The following is a 17799-nucleotide window of genomic DNA, read 5'->3' as shown; positions in this document are numbered from 1 at the left end:
CTGAACCACTTCTCTGTGAGAGAAAACAAGCTGGTTAGCGATGGCACACAGGGTTTGAAAATAAATTCAAGTCAAACACATACATTAGGGCAAAGAGCCAACACAAAAGTGGACAGCATTTAAAACTACTGTAATTGTGGGCTAACTGTGGGGAGAGCATGAAACACATATTTGTAAATTAGAATATAAAAGTTCTAAAGTTCTTCCAATTTTAATATTTAAATAAAATGAATAGTGAAATTAGGCTGTTGTACACTGTGGGATCCCTATAAACAATAAATCCTCTAAATAAATGGTAACATGCAACCAGTTGCACCCATTGGCCATCCTACTGTGCACTTTACTATTTTCAAATGTAAACATGAACTAGATTAAGTCCAACTCAAGCAACCACATACAAAACAAATTACATTAAAACGTATGCAAAACACATACAATGATGTTAGTGGAGTAAACAAGTCAAATAACGTTTCAGTAAAACTCGTCAGCACCACCCATTCACCAATGTGTGTTAGCGCAGTTCCCTACAAATTCAGGCACATTTTTCGCATCGTGTGTTTGGCAACATCGGAGTAAAGTTACATCAGCTGGCTGCAGACCCTCTGATGTTGCCGGGGACACGTGCAGAGCTGGCTGCTAGCCAAGCGCTAAAACGCCGGTGAGACAGGAAATACCGACCACCGCTTATCATTTGAAAAAAATGTTACTCGACAGTCTTATTTTCAGTAAAATAACAATAATAGTAATATTAATCACATATAGACAACGGTAATTGAGTGATGTTTGTGCGCATATATTTAACCGCACATATTTCTGTTTTACCTCAAAGAACTGTCGCATTCAAACCCATCTTCCTTCCGGGACTGATTCCCAAAGTGGTCAGCCAGTTTCGGGTTCGTACCGCGGCTGGCAGCGTCGCTCGCTGCCCGGAGGATCAACCGGCTGCTGGCAGGACCAACGGGTAAGCATCTCCGCGACAAGCCGCTGACCCTGCTTCTTGGATGTATCCGAAGACTGCTACAAGCACTGCGAATCATAGACAACTTCATGATAACTTCTTTTGGTGTTTTTTATGTGGCCTTTAAGTTTTTCTTCTGTTTGTTTCTCTTGCCGTAGCCGGTGAGGAAGTCTACCTCCGGGAGGAACCAAAAGAAAGTTTGGGAGGCGACAGGGTTCTGGTGGAGGTGCGCTTACTTCAGGGACAGTCGGAAATGTGAACATTCGCAGGGTTTGAACTCATGAACAACCCCATACATACCACACAGAGAGAGGCGCTCTAAGATAACATCCATGTGACGTTCTGAGTGCAGAAAACGTGCATGTCACGTTCTTAAGATTGTTCAGCAACATTTCGATAGTGTTTTGATCTCAGTATCAATTACATGAGTAGTGCGCATCTCTCTTCCCTGCCTTAACGTTACTTGCTAACTACTTGGAAAGCTTGCTTCAAATATTCCAAATTCCCTGGTAGTACTGAATTTTTAAATCAGAGCTACACGTGAAAGCAGCAATTTTACAGGACGAAAGCTGCACCAGCACGCGCAGTCACGTGATAATTTGACACAGAGGGGTCAGTTCAAGCCAGGACATTTGGGTTCAAAATATGACCTATATTCATTTAGGACTATGACCTTTCTAAAGAGCGTATGGTTTTTATTTCCAACTTTGACCTATAGGCCTGGGGTCATATTGTGGCACTGACAAACTCCATACTTTTACATTCCCCAGTATGATGAGAAGTAACACAAAAAAGGGAGAGTGAGGGGCTGAAGGTCGGGGGGATGGACCCATAGACATACAATGTAGGCGGCATTAATTTTACGAGTTTTTCCTTTTTCAATTTGAGGTCCTAAGGACAGAGGGTATCTGCAAAGGCCCCTAAGGCAAATTTTCGATTTTTGATGTTGGGATATATAAATAAAATTGACCTGATTTGACTTTTCATGGCATTTATTAATCATGCAAATTGCGCGAATGACTGAAAGCTTGGTCTACTTCCCTGGAGGCTGGTGATCAAAGCCAGCAGAACAACGACACAGAACCTACAAAGGCCCTCAACACCATGGAGTCCAAACAGCACCCACTTCCCTCACCTCCTTACTCTCCAACCCCAAACCTGTATCCAACCACCCTTCCTAAAAAATAAAGATAAATAAATAAATAAATAATTCAATCATATTAACCTATTTCTCTCTTTATGAATGCAGAGATAGCAAAACACACACCTACAACAACCTGACAGTAAAGGTTTCAGGTATCTCACCACCTACCAGAGTTTATACATTTATAGTCTTGTAACATTTTCTTGAAAATCTGTTACGTCAAGATTTCTATTCATTTACAAAATGCAAAATATCTTTAAAATCTAAGAAAAAAATTATGATACAAATCAACATGTTTACTTCAAATAAATGTATGTGTGTTTATGTGTGTGTGTGTGCCCACATGTATGCATATGAATAAGAAAAAAGAGACATAGAACAAGTGGTCATCTGGCAAAAAGTGTCCGTACCAAGATATAAAACCAAACTTGTGTCGTTGATTATAAATAAGGGAATTAGAATTAGTTATTTCTGTAAGTGTATATTCACATGAAAAGAGAACAAAAGTTAATCCTTAATCCGTGTATTAGGTACACCCAGATAAAACTAATACAGTAATACAACATCTCTTCATGAAGGTTATAATGTTCAGTTTTTGCTGTTCTAGAGAGGTGTCGATTCAATTTTATGGTCATTTTGGAGGCTGCAGTTTGTGGTGTCGTAGAATTGTATTGCATTATAGGGATAGGTGTTTCTGTTATTTTGTCCACCCCCTTAATATCAGTAAGGGCAGGCTATCAACACCTCTCTAAAACAGTTTCAACAAAAACTTAACATTATAGCCTTCATGAGTACCAGTACTTGAATCAACTAGGTGTATTTTAAAATTACCTAAAATAATATTTGATGCATTGTGTTTAGACAAACGGTGATTAATGTGAAACTAGTACACTTGCAGCAATTATAATTCTTGTTTACAGTGTGCTGGGGGCATATATAATGGGGGCATATATAAGTGTTCGATCTAATCAGGGACAAAGAAGCTGGTAAAACATTGGCGTGTCTGTAGCTCTGTGTTGATCTATTCTAGTAGAAGTCATTAGGGCGTGGCTGCGAAAATGTTGACATCACAGCACCACCTTGTCTCTCTCTGCTCCGGCACCGTCGGGTATCACGGCCAGCTGCACTCGAACATACACTCTTTCACGGCGACTTTATCCCGCAGGACAAAGACGCAGTGGCCAGTGATTTACATATGTTGTCATTGTGATAAATAAGCAGAGAGATCCCCGTCAAAAAACACATATAGTGAGCTACTTAATAACTTCTTGTTTTATTCTACCCCAGGAAAAGGTTAGGATATGGCATACTAGTTTAAATTGTCAATCACTTGCTTTACACACCCCAGGCTGTTCAATTGACTCTCCTAAGATGCAGCGTCACTGCCAGGCCAAACCGACCGGGCCTCATTCCTGAAGTCACATCCTTACAGTTGCATGGCGTGGCGCAATACATCACCCTAACAAAACCACGGTGGAAAACGAGCTTTGGCTCCAAAGATAGCTGCATTACGCATCTGGGCCCTTTGTTTGTGCTCACGGCCCAGAGCAGTCGACTTCAGATCTCTAGGATGGTGCTGTGGCACCGCGGCCACCTTACATTAAAGGACAGCGTGTGATATCTGTGGACATCAAAGCAAAACAGGTAAAGGTCTTTCCTTTAGTCCTGCAATCATGAATGAATATAAGTAGGTTTGACATCATTTCAGCCCGCTGTTGATACAGGAAATGTTATAAATGTTTTTTTTTTTTTAAAAATCATGATGTTGATGTGTTGATAGCTACTCTGTAGAGGAGAAAAAAGCTGATGATTTAAACAATAAGTTAGCCATGGTTTTGGGAAAAACATACCATTGTGATTTCTCCTAAATAAATTTCTTCAAAATAGATATACATGGTTTTTATATACGTTTTTTACCATTTGTATCATGAATTGTCTCATAAAGCCTTAAGGTATTGACAAAATGACTAGGTGTTACCTGTTACATTTACCTTAAATATTTTAACCATGAGATAAAATAGTTACAGATCATCTGATTAATTCTGACTATAAAATGATGAGTGTTTTTGGAGGAGTATAAAGTATTGTAATAGTCTAGAACAATGATGTCCAACCTGTTGACATGATTCTGTGTATGTCAGAATTTGTCAATTCCAATATTTTATTCAGTATATTTCAACATAAGGAACTGTATAAGGCACACACAGCTAAGATTATTAGCCAAAAGATTTCCTGAAATTTGTGAACCTTTGGTCTAATAGCCTTAGAAATTACTTCTAATGATGTCACCAGCCTCCTTATTTCACATTTGAAATGTCTTCTTTAGACTATTCCCCGAACTCCAAGACATAACTGTCGGACGTTCAGAATCTGATGCCCTAGTTAGAGTTGAAGAGCTAAAATGAATGTCTGGATAAAGACGTCAGACTGATCGCAAGTTAAAAGAACTAGTTTGGTGAGAAGCAACACCTTGGACTATTCTTTGGAGAACCTGTTAGACCAGTGACTGGTACTGGGTGGATTTTATCTGAAGGAAGAAGGAAAATACTTTTGAACAGGCACAGCAGCTTAAATTAGACACTGGATATGTTTAAGCTTGCAAATTAGAGAGTTGTTTTGTGAATGTAATCTGTATCTTTCTTTGATTTAGTTTTCTCAACCTTTATATGGCGAAAAGTTAAATCAATTCCAGCTTTTAATGAGCCATGTTTGCCAATGTGTGTTAGAAGAAAGATAAACAGACAGAGAAAATCATCTTCACAACCTAAACCAAATCTTCTCTTGCTCTTCAGCCTAACCATGAGGGACAGACTGAGCCACCTACAGGAAATGTCTAGCAGCCATGTGGAGCCGATGGAGTATGAAGAGTTCACTGTCTCCGACTCCTTCAGTAATGTGGACCTGGAGGAGGAGTTGCCCCATGAGGCAGTAGTGTTTGACAACAGCCCTGCTCTGGTGGAGGTCTTTTCCCAGTCACAAGATATCCACAGAGAGATCCAACTCATCCGCCTGGAGGTAAAAAGGCTCCGTGAGCAGAACTCGCGCATGCTCCAGGGCGTCACCACCATGAGCACTATCAAAAAGGACTCTAACGCCATTGGTGCTGATATAAAGGCTCGGGCTGAGGATGTTCTAGCACGCCTGCAGGCCATGGATGGCACAGCCCACAAGCTAGAGGAGGCGCATGGTTCAAATTCTGCCATCACACGTATTGCCAGAACCCAGTATGCTTGCCTTAGCAATGGTTTCCGTGATGCCATGTTTGACTATAATGAGGCTGAGATGAGCCATCGGGAGAACTGTAAAGCCCAGATCCAGAGGCAGATGGAAATAGTGGGACGTGAGGTCACAGGAGAGCAGCTGGATGAGATGATAGAGAAAGGTCAGTGGTACATCTTTAACGACAACGTGGTGGCTGAAGGTAAAACAGCTCGATCAGCTCTGTCCCAGATTGAGAAACGTCACCAGGAGTTGGTGGACCTGGAGACCCGTATCAGTGGCATCCATGAGATTTTCCTGGACATTGCCATGTTGGTGGAAGAGCAGGGCCCCATGCTGAACTCCATCCAAACTAACGTTCAGAAAACTGATGAACACATACAGGATGCCCTCGTCAAACTTGGCAGGGCCAAGCGCCATGATAGGAACAACCCATTTAAAAAGATGTTTTGCAGCTGTTTCCCATGCATCGACTAATGATTGTACAGTACAGAGATGGGTAGAGTGATGGGAAAATATGCAAAGTGCTGTCCAGAGAAGGAAAAGAGGGAGACCCTAAGGAAATTAAACACGTTATGTACTTGTGCTTATCAGTAAGTATTTGCCAATATAGCCTGTAGAGTTAATGTATAATAAGTTTTTTCCAGGAAGTAAAATAAAGATTGGAAAAAAAAAGGTTAAATCAAGATTGAGAGACAAACACAGCTATCATGTAAAATATTTAAAAATTATATTTAAGTAATCCTTTGATGTCTGTAGTATTTTTGTGAAAGGTTTGAGACAGGTATCTCAAATCCAAATTCATCCCCCATGACTGAGGTGTGATGCAGATGATAATATTTTCTGCATTACTGTATATATAAATTATGAAATTCGTGGGTTGATAGAAACTATTCATTTTGTCCTCCGTTATTTTCTAAGGATACTGGTAACTAACAGCATTTTGTCTAAAGATTTATTATCACTCTTGATATTACGCAGAGATCACACTGTTGATGTGTTGTGATGTATATCATCATACTTTTCACTGCCTTTTTATGACAATGTATAATGTCTTATTTCTGTCTTTATTCTCATGGTGACTTGTATATAACATAAACAACTGTATTAAAATACAAGTGCGTTTATTCTTGTTTAAATCTACATCAATGCATGAAAATAAAGACTTAAAGAGTTTTAATCTTTGGTATACATTAATGCATTTTCTTAATTTAAGTGAGAACTTAAATTAAGAAAATGCTGATACACAGTCACACCAGGGGTACTGCTAAAAATGTTGATTATGATAATTAATATATATGAGCCCTGGCATTTTCTAGGTCCTTTGTCTCCTAAATCATCCAGGGTCCTCAATGACCCCAAACATACATCCACACACACAAATGACATCGCTCAAACCAACATGTGGCAGCTTGTTTTGCATTGATAAAGTGTTGCACTGTCAAATAGTTAAATTCCTCAGATTTCCAAACTAAATTTCTCATGAGCACTTGTTCTGGATGCATAATTTGAAAGGAATGTCGTCTTACTTAACTGACCCTGTATCTTGCTTCCTGAAGTGACAAGAAACTTTGGGGGGGGGTACATTTCTCTTCAAGGAAGTACCGAGTGTCACAAAGGGAAGGCTGTCACCTGGGAGTGGAAGGGGGCGGCAGTCACACACACATGGTGAACACCCAGTAGACAGCCAGCTTCAGAACAAATACATGCTTAACCTCGGCCTTGGACCAAATAAATGAGAGTGAGAAAGACTGAAGGATTGTGTCTGGTATTGCGGAAGCCAGTCACATCAGGTAAGATATTTTAATTTGACAACTAAATAACATTTGATTGATTTTGGTGTGGCAGAGGCAGCTGGAGACAAGTGGATAATTGATAGGACTTAATTAATGCTACACTGCCCAGGCAGCTTGAAATGTTAGGAATGATTCAATCATAGTTAAAGTAAAAAAAAAGTTTAATTGTTTTATCATATATTGGGACAGCTTTTAAAATAGTTTCATTAACTTTTACCAGTATAAAGAATGAGGAAATGGATTTTCTGTGTAAAAAACTGAGAGTGTATGACGGGGTCAGTGACAAAGGTGTAGGCAAACCACACCAAATATTGAAAGTTTTGTCCAGCATGAGATTGACAAAACAAAGGTACTGAGAACAACTCGGATATATAAACATATATCGCATATGTCTTCTGCCATAACCACACTTTCAAAAGATGTGTCTATTTTTCAACAAGATAGTGTCTTCCTTGTTCCTGGTTTAAATGACAACATTCCACTGAGGTGTGACAGCTGTCATTGTTTGCCACCAAAGAAAGAAATCCTACTGCAGGTAAAACTGACCAGTCTTTGTGTGTAGCAGTTTCAGTAGATTTTATAATAGTGACTTATGCATACAATCAGCCAGTAGACTGTATATTTAAGCCCTGTTACCACAATGTTTAATGCCAATTTCTATGTTCCCTGGCTGTGAGGGAGTTATGCATTTTAAGTGTTAAACCTGATGAAGCTAATCAAAAGCTGGAATAGAAATGAGTCCAATAACCAACATGTTGTTTTACACTGGTCTCTCAGGCAGAATGCGGGACATGCTGGAGAGGCTGCAGACCATTAGTGAGGAGCAGGAGGACTATGATGAGGACTATGATGGAGACAAAATGACTCTGTCTCAACAGGCAGTGGTGTTTGAGAACTCCTCAGCTATTGACAAGATCCTGAAGGAGGCCCACTCTCTACGCAAGGAGATCTCCTTGCTCCGCTTAGAAGTTGAGCGTCTGAGCACACACAATGAACGCTTTGGGACTTCTGTGCGACGCCTCACCCTACTCAAAAAGGACTCGGACTCCATCGCCAGGGCGATCCAGCAACGTGGGGAGGCTGTGTACATCCGCCTGCAGGCTCTAGGTAAGGAGAGCAGCCAGCTGGAGGAGAAAGAAGGTCGCAATTCAGCTGTTGGCCGCATAGCCCGTGTTCAGTATGACACACTGACCCAAGCCTTCCACACTGCCATGAGTGACTACAATAAGGCCGAAGAGAAGCAGAGGAGAACATGTCGGGGGAGGATCCAGAGGCAGGCCTCCATTATGGGGTCTGACATCAATGATGAGCAGCTGGACGTGCTGGTGGACAAAGGGGGTGAAGGATGGACTGAGCTGTCCCAGAGTCTGCAGGCACAAGGTACACGCTCACACCGGTGGGCAATGTGTGAGATGAAAGGCAGACACAAGGAACTAGTGGAGCTGGAGGCCAGGATGAAGGACGTTCATGAACTGTTCTTGAACATGGCCATGCTGGTGGAGGAGCAGGGATCCATGATCAATAACATCGAGTCCAATGTGTGTAGAACTCAGGAACATGTTGAAAAAATCAACGTTCACATCAAGAGGGCCATTCGGTACAAGAGGAAAAATCCATTTACTCAATGTTGTCCCTGTCTACCCTGTTGGAGACACAACCAAACATTTTAGAAATGATTTTGACGTTATGCAATTTTGTGGATGATTGAAAACTGACATAAATATTTAGCTGTGTAAAAGGCTATGGCCAGCTGAGAAGAAATGTTATACAATATGCTTTATTTATAGTAAATCCAACCTTTACAAGGACACTCAGATTTCCCCTGTTGCCCTGAAGTGAAGCAAACTGTATTTCTTTACCTGATGTAAGAGGTTTTCAACTGTTCAGATTGTCTGAAGTTTGATTAAGAGTAAAATAACTCCTCAGAATGAATCCAATTGTGGGTGTGGCTGCTTGAGAGAAGTTTACATTTTAAACGGAAGTTATTTTAATTTAAGTTGAAACAATTCATGCTTTAAGCAGTTCGCTGATATGGAAAATAAATTCTTTTTTTTAACAAATGAAAACCATTTTGTCATAATTGGCAAAACGCCAATTTAGTTAGTTGGGTCATGTGGGAAAAAGTTTCACATGTTATTCAGAAGAATTGGAGTCATGAGAGTGATGAGTAGCAGTAACAATGGAAGGAGAGTGAACAAAATGCAGTTAGTGGTGCTAAATAAGCTGCATTTAGAAGAGTGGCGAGGATGCAGAAATGCAAATTATCTCATGGTGAGGTGACCTATGGTTGTGCTTTAGCAGAAATCTTCTCCTGGTCTGTTGTAAGTGGGAGGAAATTGAGGCAGACAGAAGTGAGAATGTGAAAGCTGAAATTCCCAAAAATTATAAGAGGTGTATCAGGTCTTTAAGGCTGATCAGTTTGGTTTAAAATATTAAACTGATCTAGTTAGCATAAGAACTGCAATTATGGGCTACAGAGATGGCATCTCAAACAACAGCGATATTAAATGTTAATTCAGGTGTTAAAAATAGGAAATGACGCATCATACCCCGTTGAAAAATGGGGAAAATCTGTAAAAAATAAAACATATGGTAATTATTAATAATTATTAATAATTATCCAATTATATATTTTATATATTTCACTTTATTGTATTACTTTAAAATGACTACAAATTACCGTGGAAATGTATGTCGTAAAGAGGTATATAAATAAATTAATAAGGACTTGGTCGCGTCTGTCCTGCTTGGATGGCTGGATCTGACAGGCTCAGAAACATCCAGAAGTAGCCGTTAGTGTCGCTTCAAGTCTCCCAAGTTTCTACGGACTTTACTTTGCAGCTTCACCTGCATTCCCTAAATGACTACAGAGATTCCATTCTGTCTTCTTGGTTTTTTTCTTTGCTTCGTACCTTTTTTGGTCATCGTGTGTGGTGTAGTTTTAGCCATACTCACCACCAAGTGTGGCTGAATCGTGCCGAATTGAGGTCCAAGTCTGCCGAAACTTGTGCTATATTAGTTAGCATGTGCTAACGTTATTAGCTTCAGATTGTAGTTGGGTATGGTTAGCTATCTTTCCAGTAGTATGGTAACGATATGTGTAGCAGGGTTTTTTGCAAGCCAACAAGCTGATTTTTTGTTTTATTGTTTTGCCAAAGCCGTAGTTACAGCGTAGTTTGTTCAAAAGCTGTGCCATTAGCAAGTACGCTTCGGTGCTACTCCACAAGTTAGCTGCTAAGCTTGTGCTAGCATTATTGTTGCTATGCTGCATTGTTTACACCGGACTAGTACAACCATGACGTACATGCGGCTAGTGTAGTTGTTATTTGAAAAATAAACACAAAATAACAACATACAATTCATGTTTGTGATCATTTTTTGAATGGGAAGTGTGGTAGGTTCGGGTGTATATACCAGGATGGCCGAGTGGTTAAGGCGTTGGACTTAAGATCCAATGGACATATGTCCGCGTGGGTTCGAACCCCACTCCTGGTAAAGTCTTTTGATGATGTCTCTGTCACATTCATGAAGATAACGCAGACAAACATAAATACAGTGCCCAACACAGACAGGCATCATAAAGTAGAAACAGAATTCATGATATCAAGTAAACGTTCGGCTGCTGACTTCCGTCTCCATCTAAAGCGCCACAATGCAGTCATAATATTTAGGGTTAAAGCGAATACAAACACGAGCTTCGATAAGTCGCCATAACGTGATAAAGTCATTTGTGATATTAGATAATGTTTCTCTGCTGTGATCGACTAGTGTAAGACATTTAAAGACACTGCAAACTGTCCTTCCATATATCAGTTCTGTTTTTCTACTTCATTTAAATACAACGTTTTTGTAGCTGCATTTAATGTAAAAGCATGGCATCTAAATAAAATGGTCAAGATCGACAGCGACGCAGTTTTGATGGTACAATAATGCTGAATTATCTGATCGGTCGAACAATAAAGAAGTTAGGCTTAGAATATGATATGCAGTAGTATATAGTGTAGTACGAAGTAAGCTGTTCATATATTTTTATACAGTACAAGCCCCCTTCCCGCTGGCTCATTCATATTATTCATATATTTGTCAGATTTGATGGATGTGTCTATGTGATGATGCCAATAAATTTTGACAAGGCTATTTGTTGGGAACATTTATAAATTTGTGAATATCTGTTGTTTTTCTTCGCTGTGCTTGTCTAGTAAAGTCCTGTTGGCTAATGTAGTCAATGTTTTAGGAGTAATTGCACCTTCCCGGACAGAAGAGGGCGCTCTAAATCGTTTTTGCAGTCTCTGGGCTGGAGTCCAGCATTGGCCCACTGGAGGCCCACACACTTTCATCCCTATAATTTCTCTGCAAGGGCGATGCCTTGGACTCATGGATACCCAGTCATCTGCATCTGCCACAGGAAAAGCTTCTCAGAAAATAGCTGTAACAGCTCTTCTAAAGTAGTTTTTTGTACCGTAGACACATAGATCAAGAAGTGTTAGATAGAAAAGACGCCTATTGAAACCTGTTGAAATTCCATATAAGTCTTTTGCACTACATTGTACCACATGTCAAGCAGTTTTGTCACAAAATTCAGTAGATAACTGTGTGAAAAAGACAGTTGACTTGAATCCTTGAGATTTTTTCATTTTACAAATTAATCCTTGTAAATATGTCAGTGAACTTATAGGTTTGAGTTTCCTTGTCTGGTTACTCCCTCTATGACAACCACCAAACAAGTATACTGTCACTTGATAGGTGTTCGAAGCCTAAGAGAGCACTAAATTGTGAAACTGAGCTTCTTGTTTGAGCTGTGTGAGGAAGCATCCACAAAAGAACCTGACAACTGAGAAGAGGGAGGGAGAAGGATGAGGGCTTACAATGGAAGATCAACATATCTCCATCCCCAAAGCCTCAGAGATTCTTTCCAAGGGGCCTTGATCTATTATTCAGTCCCCATAGGTACTGGAAAAGTTGTTGCTTTTCAGGCCAACACATCACATAGTATAATAAAATGAAACCTGATACAAAAGATGGTGGAAGGGTTTATTGAAACCAAGATTTCTGTTGTTATAATTATGGTTATTTATATTGTTACAGTTGTTTTTTAAAATTATTTTGTAATTTTATTTCCCTCATCTTTTAATGTATTTTCATATTTTAAGTGCATTTTAAATGGTCTGCTGTTTGTTCAGTTTTGTTTGCATTTTGTTTATGAAATGTGCTATAAATGAAGTACATTATTATTGAAGGAAATGTTTTATATATTAAATAGCCTGCATTCATTTTAAAACAATGGAATTTAAATAAAGTAGATTTATGGCGAGACATTCTCTGTTATATGCAAATTTGTATTACTGACAAAAAAGGTGAATCAACTAGATTTTAGATTAAACTAAGATATTTAATGGCTCACATGTTATGCCTATCTTTAGTTTTTCCCAAATTTGCCCAATAATTTCTAAGAGTTTGTTGTGATAAATGTGAATCAGTGGTGGAAAGTAACTAAATACATTTATTCGAGAACTGTACTATACACTTTTGAGATATTTTACTCTGCTACTTTACACTTACAGTTGACCAAATTTTAGTGGGAAATATTGTACTTATACATTTATTGACAATACTTACAAATTACTTTGAAGAATTTAAATCAAAACATATGCTCAGTCAATAAAGTTGTTTAATCTTTTTTCCCAACAGAGTAGGTCAAACTGAGTCTACTTTGACCAGCTGCAGCATTTACAGTAAATGCGGCTCACATGCTCATGCATCAGAAATGATAATCCAATAATATAATATATAGACTTAATAAATGACTGATAGGTCCATTCTTCTGCATAAGGAGTACATACATTATGGTAGTACACATTTTTCATGCTTTAACTACAGTTTGCTGTACATTTACTCTAGTAAGAGCTTGAATCTTGAGTTTTTTTATATTGTGGCTTTGCTAGTTGTTCACAGTCAATAGTTTTCATCATTTTGTTGAATGAAACATTAGCTACACATATATTTCAATAAAACGCATGGTTTGGTGTAAATAGTCAATTTATGGTGCCTTTATGTGGAAAAGTTTCACAAACTCTTGTCCTAATAAACAGAGTAGTTATTATTCCACACAGTTTCTTTTGAAGCTTTTTGTTTTCCAGTGGGAATCACTGGTTTCGCTGGTGTTACGTCACGTGACGCCCACCGCGCCATGTTTCCATCTCCGCGTCAGGAAAACTTTTACAGCCAGAGGGAAAAGCTCAAGTCCGTTGTCAAGTCACCCAGTGTGAGCGCTGTGTCTCCGGTCAAAACCTTAAAAAATAAATTTGGCTAACGCGGCGTTCGTGAAATAACAAAAATGATGCCCATAGCGAGAGAAAAGCGGTAATCGGTATGAAATGTCAACATCACTGTTGTTATGTCACTGGCCGTTAATGTCAAAAAAGTCATTTAAAAGTTCATACATGCAAGCAATAGAGTAGCAGTGTGTCTGTTAATGCTGGAAGCCTTAATGTAAACCGATTTTTTTTACATTACCAAACGCGACAAATTATTCCAAATTGTCGGAAAAGCGACTGTTTTTGCCAGTTGATTTGACTTCACGGTGATCTTCAGAGGCTTTTACTTTGAAGGACGTGTTGAAGCATATCCGCTACGTTTAGCTAACTCTGCGCCGCTTAACACTGCAAGCAGCAGGGAGAAAGAGTCAAGTAAGCAACAGGAACAAAGTTGTGGGACCTGAGTCCACAGTACCGCGGTGTTGACGCGTGAAATGTAATAACCATCTCTCCGTTTCCAGGAGACAGCCTGCCGTGCGTTTTCAAGAATACGGTAGTTGTGCTTTGCTTTGCGTGGCAAAAAGGCGTCTCTAAAGCTTTTTTTCCTCGCACATTGTGGAGACTGGATGCGCTTGTGGACGGTTGTCTCTAGTCAGCTAGTTAGTTAAAAAGAGTGCCTAGTACCTCGTAGAAAATGCCTTAAATTAATTGAATTGATGTACTTTTTAAGTTTTCAACTTCTCAATACACTTGGCTGTATTTGTGTATCCATACGCCACACGTTTTGGACTTGTTGTGAGGGATCACGTCTCCTGACTCCTTGGTGACAGCAGAGGTGAGTGTGTGACTTGGATCCATGAATTGCTTTGGACCTGTAAGTAAGTGTTAACCGTCGTTTGAAATTGGACTTTGGGTGTAAATTAAGACTCAAATGTCAAAACTTTGTAATAAACTACCAAAAAAATCACGTCTCATCGTTCACGTAGCACTTGGTGTACACTGCAGGCAAGCTCTAAATACTGCAGTCATACCTAAGAAATAAAACATTAACTACGACAAGGCAATTATAGATTTTCTGTCTTAAAGTCCTTTTAATTGTTTTGTTGCAGTATCGTGTTTTCTCTTCCAGGAATGCGGTAATGTCGTCAGTTTTAACATAACATAGACGTGCATTAAATTTACTGGGCTCAAGCCAAGGCACTGACATTCTGGTATTGTTCAAATCAACTAAACTAAAAGTTCTGCACTACACTTGCGCCTGTATAGCTCAAGAGAGTCAAGATTAAAGTGTCTGATTGTATCCCCTCAGTGTATTGCCTTGGTTGTCAGAAAAACTAGTCCTCTGACAGTGAGAGGAACCGAAATTGTAAAGACACCAGCATGATGGATGGGACTGCCTCTTCCCTTAGTTTACAGTTGTTATTTTTGGGTCTTGCATCATCCCTCAAGAACACTGCTTGATAAAACTACACATAAACTCCTTTCATGGTAAAAGCAAGCTATTTTTGGTAGTGAGGATGATTGAATTTTTACTGAACGGATACTCGGATTAAAACAGACTATTAGCACATGCATCAACACTACAGTAAAAAAAAAAAAACTAAAAAAAAATCAGGTTTCAAAAGCTGCAACAACTCTCATTGAAATAACCTGTGATGCTGCTGCACCAACTGACATATTCACTTGGTCAAAATGAACATTTGGAGATTTTGACAGATGGTGTTGCATTGTTGGAGCTAACTCACAGTGTCCTGTGTGAATCTGAACTGCAACAGATAGAAACAGCAGTGCAATTTTCAAATAGTTTCATACAATTCTGTGTAATATGATGTTTCATTCATTAATTCCTTAAACGAAACTCTCATCACTTTCCCTCACACCCTTTTAAAAGATATCACTCAGTTAAATGTCCAGGGTCTGAAATGAACAAGTTTGCCAGAAGCTGGTAGACTAAATGAAAGTCTTACTATTTATACAATGGAAAAACTTTGTAATTCAGCATGATGTGCAACAGAATTCAGTTGCACCTCTACTACCTTGCTTTGTGGGTGTTTCAAACTCTGAGATTATTGACTGCTTTGTTCCTGGGCTTTACAAAAGTCTACAGCGTAACTGTCAGCTATTACAGTTTCAATTACTATAACAGGAGTCGTTTTAGATATAAATCAGTGCTAAGATTGTCAGCCTAAAGCCATGGTGTGAAACCAGTTTGTTTCTTCTCCAACAGTTCTGAGTGGAAATCAAGGTGTAAGTCTCAAGCAGCTGTTAGTGTTTTAATGACTTATGGTGTTCCTCATCAAGTGCCAGATCTTCCTGTGTGTTATGTGACCATGTTTGAATGTTTGGTGTGTGTAGCTCCAATGCATGTGACACCTCCACTTTCCAGGCCTCCTTATGAGATTAGTTTTCACTGCTTAAGGTCACATTTTAAAGTAGAAAAGCGCTAACAGAAGAAGTAAAGTTTTTATTATTTCAGTAAGTGCTGAGCAACTGTGACTTTAATTACTTTACAATTCGACTTTATGTTTTATTCTTACTTACAGGTACAGAAAAAGGGCTGTTACACTGTGTGTCAAGGGGCCTGACAGCATCACACAACTTCAGGTAATCTAGCATTGGATTAATTGGCAACCATGGCATCACATGCAGACACCGGAGAGGGAGGAGCCAATGAAGAGTTCAATGACATCATCAAATGGAGATCTGGTATGTTTTTTTTGATAACTTTGTCACAGTGTGTAAGTCTGTGTGTAGGTGTTTAACAAAATGACAGTTTGTCTCATAAGTGCATGGAGAGAACTGTTTGTTGTACGTGCATGAGAGCAGCCAGTGAAAGGAAACACTGACACAGCCAGAAATCCTGTTGTGCATAGTTAAACTCAGTTCCCATGGAGGCAAGGGGAAAAGGGACAGAGGCAAAGCAAGCGACAAAGGCATGGAGAGAACAGGGGATGGTCGACTGTAACACATTTGCTCTGAGAAAGAGAAAGTAACAGGAAAGGTGACAGCAGCAGAGAGAATGGGAAGACAAGAATTCAGGGATGGGTTTAAAGAGCCGCACCCTGTGATCCCTTTCTCTGTGGATCATTCCATTCCATAAGTTAATCTTTTGTAGACAGAACCCTGAGCTAGAGAGGCAGACACACAAACAAGATGTTGTTCTAGCAGAGGAGTGTTTTAGTTGAGCAAGCCTAAAAACAAAACATTGAAGGTCAGCACACTGTGTAGAATATGTTCCTGATGTGTGTCCATCCCTGCTCAAAGCCACCCAAAAAATGTTTTTTATACTTACGAGCACCCACCTTCTTAACTTAGAGGACTTCTATCTGGACTTCACTTCACAAAGGTTTATTTCACACTTCGTATTAGGTAAAACAATCTGATGAAGGTTTATGCACTGAAATGTCAACGTCGCAGACGCACCTGTCGATTCACAGGTGTGAAAAAGATCTGCTTCTTACACTTTTGTATTTATCAAATGAATATATGATTACTTTTATATCAGGCCGAAAGGGTCGGTAAAGCACACCACATTTAAAAATCAGAGTGAGTAAAGTGATTTTGGTAAATCATGTTTTAAGTCTATTAATTACTGAATGAATAATTCAATGCAGGTGTTGTACACAAAAGCTGCGCCCTGCACGTGTGCACTCAGAAGACACCACTTACATTACATACTGTAGGAACAGAAAGCAAAGAGGGAAGCAAGCCAACACATGAAAGTATAGTCATATGTGCCAAACCTAGTGTATTAGACAAAGTCATCTGCCTTGTAAGGAAATTGAAGTTATAAATCATTGGTATGTAAATCATGTAGCCTCCATTGGTTTGATAGTGTTGACGGTAGTGTGCATGATGAATTCACCATATAAACACTTATGTTGGCATCAAAAAGTGGGGGCATTTGTCCTTAGTTACAAACCTGCCCAACACTATGGCCCAGTCCCACTGTCAACTCCCCCACCTTGCTGTCACTCTCTGTCTCTCTCTCTCGCTCTGTATCATAAACTGTAAAATGCAGCAGAAAATAATGTAAAGAAAAATGTAGATGTATCCACCCTCTGGCCCATGTTCCAGCTTTCCCCGCTTGCCCAGCCTCAGAGCACTGGCAGATTCTGTGCCAGGAATTCCACCGTGCCGATGGAGTTTGTAATTTACAACGCTTGTCTCCAGACCACAATGCTTTTCTTACGAAGATTCAGGTTTCCCTAGCAACCCTAAAAGTAATGTTTTCTTTCATGGCAAAGAGGGGAAAATTTAGCACGTAGCTTAGCTGCACACTAAAACAACCCTGGAAATACAGCAGAGCAAATTTGTGTTGAGGTAACGTTCAGACTGTGGCCCAACTGCTTCTTATCTTCACTTTGTTGATGGATTTGTGTTCTGTGTGTGAAATTGGTAGGCTTACAGAAATATGGCTGAACTTAG

The 17799-nt window shown here is 39.5% G+C and overlaps 4 protein-coding genes and 1 non-coding gene across 7 annotated transcripts in view; 4 read left to right on the top strand and 1 right to left on the bottom strand.

Annotated features, from left to right (window-relative positions):
• Window positions 1-1173, bottom strand: part of mthfd1l (methylenetetrahydrofolate dehydrogenase (NADP+ dependent) 1 like) — a 37478-nt gene extending 36305 nt beyond the window's left edge. The window contains exon 1 of the mRNA XM_087174182.1: window positions 823-1173. Within this exon, the coding sequence (XP_087030308.1) occupies window positions 823-1049 (227 nt within the window). The 5' untranslated portion in view covers window positions 1050-1173. The remainder of the gene's footprint in view (window positions 1-822) is intronic.
• Window positions 1174-3510: 2337 nt separating this feature from the next.
• Window positions 3511-6501, top strand: stx11b.1 (syntaxin 11b, tandem duplicate 1). Its single transcript, XM_023407049.2, has 2 exons — window positions 3511-3746; window positions 4895-6501. Exon 2 carries the CDS (start codon window positions 4902-4904, stop codon window positions 5796-5798), a length of 897 nt encoding a protein of 298 aa, XP_023262817.1. The 5' UTR covers window positions 3511-3746; window positions 4895-4901; the 3' UTR covers window positions 5799-6501.
• A 119-nt stretch (window positions 6502-6620) lies between these two features.
• Window positions 6621-9183, top strand: LOC111655587 (syntaxin-11-like). 3 transcript variants are annotated; one of them, XM_023407047.2, is made up of 3 exons: window positions 6621-7114; window positions 7562-7652; window positions 7895-9183. In XM_023407047.2, the coding sequence occupies exon 3, from the start codon at window positions 7900-7902 to the stop codon at window positions 8785-8787; it is 888 nt and encodes a 295-aa protein (XP_023262815.1). In that variant the 5' UTR covers window positions 6621-7114; window positions 7562-7652; window positions 7895-7899; the 3' UTR covers window positions 8788-9183. The 3 variants fall into 3 exon arrangements, with proteins under 3 accessions (XP_023262815.1, XP_023262814.1, XP_087030319.1); XM_023407046.2 differs by having other exon boundaries at window positions 7558-7652; XM_087174193.1 differs by having other exon boundaries at window positions 6621-7652.
• Window positions 9184-10529: 1346 nt separating this feature from the next.
• Window positions 10530-10612, top strand: trnal-uaa (transfer RNA leucine (anticodon UAA)). Its single transcript has one exon. It is a non-coding gene; the product is annotated as a tRNA-Leu (tRNA).
• Window positions 10613-13792: 3180 nt separating this feature from the next.
• Window positions 13793-17799, top strand: part of utrn (utrophin) — a 170390-nt gene continuing 166383 nt past the window's right edge. The window contains exons 1-2 of the mRNA XM_023407066.2: window positions 13793-14206; window positions 15915-16077. Coding sequence (XP_023262834.1) covers window positions 16005-16077 — 73 coding nt within the window. The 5' untranslated portion in view covers window positions 13793-14206; window positions 15915-16004. The remainder of the gene's footprint in view (window positions 14207-15914; window positions 16078-17799) is intronic.

The sequence above is a fragment of the Seriola lalandi genome, unplaced genomic scaffold (genome assembly GCF_002814215.2).
Source record: "Seriola lalandi dorsalis isolate HSWRI2012SDOR001 ecotype SW California unplaced genomic scaffold, Sedor1 jcf7180002054326, whole genome shotgun sequence".
In the NCBI taxonomy this organism is placed as follows: domain Eukaryota; kingdom Metazoa; phylum Chordata; class Actinopteri; order Carangiformes; family Carangidae; genus Seriola; species Seriola lalandi.
This window is presented reverse-complemented; position numbering and strand designations above follow the sequence as displayed.